General features: G+C 42.9%; 3 protein-coding genes across 8 annotated transcripts in view; 2 read left to right on the forward strand and 1 right to left on the reverse strand.

Annotated features, from left to right (window-relative positions):
• Positions 1-1894, forward strand: part of ubn1 (ubinuclein 1) — an 11711-nt gene extending 9817 nt beyond the window's left edge. For 3 of the 6 annotated variants that reach the window (XM_047802818.1, XM_047802815.1, XM_047802816.1), the window contains exons 10-15: positions 83-133; positions 206-245; positions 558-602; positions 999-1059; positions 1133-1266; positions 1444-1894. In XM_047802818.1, coding sequence (XP_047658774.1) covers positions 83-133; positions 206-245; positions 558-602; positions 999-1059; positions 1133-1266; positions 1444-1683 — 571 coding nt within the window. In that variant the 3' untranslated portion in view covers positions 1684-1894. Of the gene's footprint in view, positions 1-82; positions 134-205; positions 246-557; positions 825-916; positions 1060-1132; positions 1267-1443 lie in introns of those variants that run through there. The other 3 variants (XR_007138390.1, XR_007138391.1, XM_047802817.1) reach the window with 3 other exon arrangements.
• A 1238-nt stretch (positions 1895-3132) lies between these two features.
• On the forward strand, positions 3133-3925 carry gng13a (guanine nucleotide binding protein (G protein), gamma 13a). Its single transcript, XM_027142919.2, has 3 exons — positions 3133-3240; positions 3601-3698; positions 3785-3925. Exons 2-3 carry the CDS (start codon positions 3601-3603, stop codon positions 3888-3890), a joined length of 204 nt encoding a protein of 67 aa, XP_026998720.1. The 5' UTR covers positions 3133-3240; the 3' UTR covers positions 3891-3925.
• A 71-nt stretch (positions 3926-3996) lies between these two features.
• The window catches only part of chtf18 (CTF18, chromosome transmission fidelity factor 18 homolog (S. cerevisiae)), a 12359-nt gene continuing 11355 nt past the window's right edge, over positions 3997-5000 (reverse strand). The window contains exons 20-22 of the mRNA XM_047802780.1: positions 4708-4824; positions 4307-4373; positions 3997-4185 (exon numbers count right to left, since the gene is read on the reverse strand). Coding sequence (XP_047658736.1) covers positions 4055-4185; positions 4307-4373; positions 4708-4824 — 315 coding nt within the window. The 3' untranslated portion in view covers positions 3997-4054. The remainder of the gene's footprint in view (positions 4186-4306; positions 4374-4707; positions 4825-5000) is intronic.

The raw sequence follows: 5000 nt of genomic DNA on the forward strand, positions 1-5000 counted from the left end.
GGGTTTGATCACATGATCATGTCTGTTTTATAACCTACGGTTTCTGCTCCACGCATGCTAACGTCTCTGCCGTGTGTCACAGGATCCTGCTGATCGAGAGTCGAAGAGTTCATGCTCACATCACCGGTGTAGTGTAAGTTAAACAGCGAGTCTGTGTTAAACACAAGCACACAGGGGGGAAAAGCTGTGTCCTGTTTGTGTGCAGGGCGAGGAGGAGACCCCCGAGCGCTCGGACAACTGAGAAGGCAAGTGTGAACGTGGCTCGGACGTAATGTTTGACGGGGCGTGTGGTAGCCTGGTGGTTAAGGTGTTGGGCTAGTAATCAGAAGGTTGTGAGTTCGATCCCATGTCCACCAAGCTGTTACTGTCGGGCCCCTGAGCAAGGCCCTTAACCCTCAATTGCTGAGTTCATGTAAGTCGCTCTGCCAAATGCTCAAAATGTTCCTGTGGAGTTCCTGTGTTTGTCTCAGTGCTGAAGCAGTTTCACATGAAACTCCTCTAAAGTATTATTTCTAAACGTTTACTGTTGTCGTTATTATAAATCTGGTCTTCTTCAGGGTCGCTGTGGAGCTGGAGTCTGTCCTGGGAACACTGGGAGGAAGGTGGGAATGTGGACCAGACTGGACAGCAGTCCTACGTCACGTCAGAAAAAATTACATTCACATGTAGAAAAGCTCCACATGAACATGAGGAAGGACCCTGGAGCAGTGATGGAGGTTCGGTGTAGTGCGGCAGGAGGAGACGGAGTGACCAGAGAGAGTTTAGAAGCGCTGTATAGATGCTGATCTTTATCAGAACGTCTGCAGGAGATGTCACGTGGTTGTGTGAGCATATAGATGTGTGTTTAGATGTTGCTGATGTTCTGATCAATTTTCCACGACCAAAATCCCTTCTCTAATTTCTCCCCCTTCCTCAGACTTTGACGGATCTTCTCAGCCTTCACCTTCCTCGAATTAGTTTCTCTCTCTATCTTAATTTGTCTCTTTACTATTTCACAGTTTGAGGAACACACGGATGTTCAGACGGTTCCTACTACCAAAGTGCAATCAGGAGCCAAGTGTACGTTCCCCACCTCAGCTTTCCTTCGGTTAGTTTCTAAACAGAAGTATTCAGATGTTCTCTTGTGTTCCAGTGAACAGTAAGATCTCGTCTACGAGTGGAGGCTTGTCTGTTCCTCCTGCCGAGGTAAAGAAACCTCAGAACATCTCGAGTGTCCATCGAGACGTCTACAGGCACATCTACAGAGCTCCTTTTACTTCGGCTGTGGTGAGCATCATGATGTACATCTCCTATTCTCCTGTAAGGCTTCAGACAGGTCAGAGGTCATTCCAGGATTTTCAAAAATCAGAAGAGTTGATTTGGTGAAATGAGGAGAAGGATGAGAGAGATTTAGAGTTATTTCTCTTCTCATTTAAACCCCATTAAAAAGATGTTTCTCCACAGGCAGCGATGGAGGGTTCGTGTGGAGATCCGGCTCTTCCCACTCCATCTCTCTCTCACCAGATGTCCTCTCCTCCCAGTGCTCCAGGATCAGGAGCGTTCATGATGGTTCCACGTCCACATGCTGAAGCCTTCAACAGTTTTCCTCATGATTCCAAACCTACTGCTCACATGGAGATCTGCACAACATCCACACTCACCAGTGCTGGAACTGGAACCTTCTCACACGGTGACATTCCATGATGGAACCTCCACCATGTTGAACAGAAGTTTCCTACATGACCCAAAATGCTGATCTTCATCACCTCTTCATCTGTGCACAACGTCCTACTTCTCCTCTGTATCAGAGCACAAAGAGAATCAAGTTCTGGACTTTTATTTACAGCGACACTGAGAATTGTTTTGTATTAATAAATAAATAAATAAATAAATAAAATTCGAGTTAAAATGTAAACGTTGGACCTGATTTATTTTGTCTGTTGAATATTTTAAATATAAAATGTATTTTAAACACAATTATTCTGTAATGATAAACTCCCTCAGTCCTGAAATATTGTAACTCCAGAACTAAGAGAAAAAATTCTGAAAGTTTTTCATTCCATTTATAGTAAAAACGTGTGTGTGTGTGTGTGTATATATATGTGTGTGTGTATACATACAGTATATATGTGTGTGTATATACATGTGTACATATGTGTGTGTGTATACATAGTGTGTGTGTGTGTGTGTATATATGTGTGTGTGTGTGTAAACGTGTGTGTGTGTGTGTGTGTGTGTGTATATATATATATGTGTGTGTGTGTGTATATATGTGTGTGTGTGTGTGTGTGTGTGTATACATACAGTATATATGTGTGTGTGTGTGTATACATACAGTATATATATGTGTGTGTGTGTGTCCTATATTATGTTAACGGGGTTTTTGGTTATTAGTAACAATGACTCAGTTCTCCTTCATGTCCCTGAACAGTGATAATTGTGAGATGTTTCTTCTCATCTTCTTGTTGTTTAACACGACTGTGAGTCTGTAAGTGCTCACCATCATAATGACCAGACCCCTGATTAACACGACTGTGAGTCTGTAAGTGCTCATAATGACCAGACCCCTGATTAACACGACTGTGAGTCTGTAAGTGCTCACCATCATAATGACCAGACCCCTGATTAACACGACTGTATGTAAGTGCTCACCATCATAATGACCAGACCCCTGATTAACACGACTGTATGTAAGTGCTCACCATCATAATGACCAGACCCCTGATTAACACGACTGTATGTAAGTGCTCACCATCATAATGACCAGACCCCTGATTAACACGACTGTATGTAAGTGCTCACCATCATAATGACCAGACCCCTGATTAACACGACTGTGAGTATGTAAGTGCTCATAATGACCAGACCCCTGATTAACACGACTGTGAGTATGTAAGTGCTCATAATGACCAGACCCCTGATTAACACGACTGTATGTAAGTGCTCATAATGACCAGACCCCTGATTAAACTGAACATCTTTATCTCTGTAATGATAGACCTCAGGTGTTACAGGAGTATTACTGAGGTTTGTGATGATGGGATCTCACTGAAAACCAGAGAGAACACTTTACATCTCTTTTACATCAGGGATGGACAGTCAAATCAGAGCTCCGCCCCTTTTCTCTAGCACAACACACACAAGTATAAAGGTGATCATTTGAGTAACAAAACACGTTTGTTCCAGCACCAGACTGCACCGAGCTCATCGCTGCTCCACACTCACAGTTCACATCGCTCACATCACACATACTGTACAAAGGTAGGAGATTTTACTGTCTTATACGTACAGCTGTCTGTTTGGGTACTGAGTGTGTGTGTGTGTGTGTGTGTGTGTGTGTGTGATGATTGTCACGTATCATGTACTTTATCTACACACCTGTGTTATACACACACTCCGTTTCATCTCGGTCTGATTAATCATTAAATACTTTTCCAAATGAAAGAATGAATCTGATTAAAAGACTAAAATAATAATATCTGTATATAATTGTCAGTATTTTAAAGATAAATATAAAGATATAAGTTTAGTATTAAACTCCAGCCCTTTACGTCTAAACCGGTGTTGAGTGTGACATCCTTCATGCTACTCTTTTCCCTTTGTATCTCGGGACCCGGTCAGATGGACGAGTTGGACGAGACTCAGCTGAAGAACATGGTGGAAAGTATGAAACAGCAGCTGGACTTCCCGAGAGAGAAAACGTCTGCGTCCATCCCCGAGTGAGTGACGTCCACGTGTCAGAGCTCTTCCTGTGGTTCTGCTCCGTACTAAACCTCAGATCTCACACTTTATCTTTTCCTTCCAGGCTGGTGAAATGGACGGAAGGTAAAATGCCCGAAGATCCGTTCCTGAATGCCGAGCTGCTGAAGGCCAATCCGTGGGTGGAGTCTGGAAAATGTGTGGTTCTCTAGCAGAAGCTGGAACCTTCTAGAAACGTGTTTAGTTGTGGTGATCTTCAGCAGAACTAACTCGTGTAACATGAGTATTTGTATGTAGAAATGAAACGACCAGAAGAAAAAACGTTCAAACTTTTATTTCTTTCTTTATTAATAAGTAGGTTATGTAGAGTTTGAGCTCAGAGCAGCTCTCTGATGTAGACGTTTCTGCGCACTGCATTAGAAACTCCTTCATTAAAGCGGAACCAGACGTCACTGTTACCTACAGCTTTACCGATCTGGGAGCTGACGCTCGACTTCCCATCTGCATCTAAATAAACAAGAACAGGCGTTAAAGTGAGGAACCGCAGCACAGACGACAGCAGCACTGTTCTTTAACACACACACACACACACACACACACACGGACACACACACACGGACACACACACCTGTAGCTGTGGTAGCAGACACCTTCTCTTTAGGTACGACAGCACGTCCGAAAAAATCTGTTTCAGGCTGTTTAACGAAAAAGTGTCATCGTGGAGAAAATTTTAATAACTCAACATTTTATGTCTGTAAAATGTAAAAAAAAAAAACATTTTGTGGAAATGATATTAAAAAATATTCGAATGTAAACAATAAAAGACGTTCTGAACTCTGTCCTGGTGTTGATTACGTCATTAACACTACAGTGGAGCAGCAGTAAAAGTTCAGATGTCAGACGTTCTGAAATCTCATTTGCATAAGAGGGAGGATTCGACTGGCTGCTGCTGATTTGATTGGTAAATAAACGTGGTATGCAAATGAAGCTGTGTGTGTGTGTGCGGAGTGTTGGACATCATTATCTCACCTTACTCTCCACCACCGTCTGCCTCACAATGTTCTCCAGCCTCTGATGGTGGTTCCTGCTCGTCTGCATCTTGCCCTGAGGTTTCTTCACCTCCTTTACTTCTCTAACCGTCTCCATCTGAAGACAGAAAGGAAACACATGCTTGTGTTAAAGGAGCATTAAACCATAATCTAGAAATCACCTGTATGAGGTACGATCAGATGTTAGAACCAGAGATAACGAAGAGAATCTTCTCCTGGCCGTGTCACATGTGAACAGCAGTTACAGGGTGTGATTACTTTTCTGTGGGTCAC

Source organism: Tachysurus fulvidraco, chromosome 18, assembly GCF_022655615.1.
Source record: "Tachysurus fulvidraco isolate hzauxx_2018 chromosome 18, HZAU_PFXX_2.0, whole genome shotgun sequence".
Lineage (NCBI taxonomy): Eukaryota > Metazoa > Chordata > Actinopteri > Siluriformes > Bagridae > Tachysurus > Tachysurus fulvidraco.

Coding starts and splice junctions, on each gene's coding strand:
- gng13a (XM_027142919.2), top strand. CDS start 3,601: ATGGACGAGTTGGACGAGACTCAGCTGAAGAACATGGTGGAAAGTATG. Junction 3,699..3,784: donor ACGTCTGCGTCCATCCCCGA/GTGAGTGACGTC, acceptor TTTTCCTTCCAG/GCTGGTGAAATGGACGGAAG.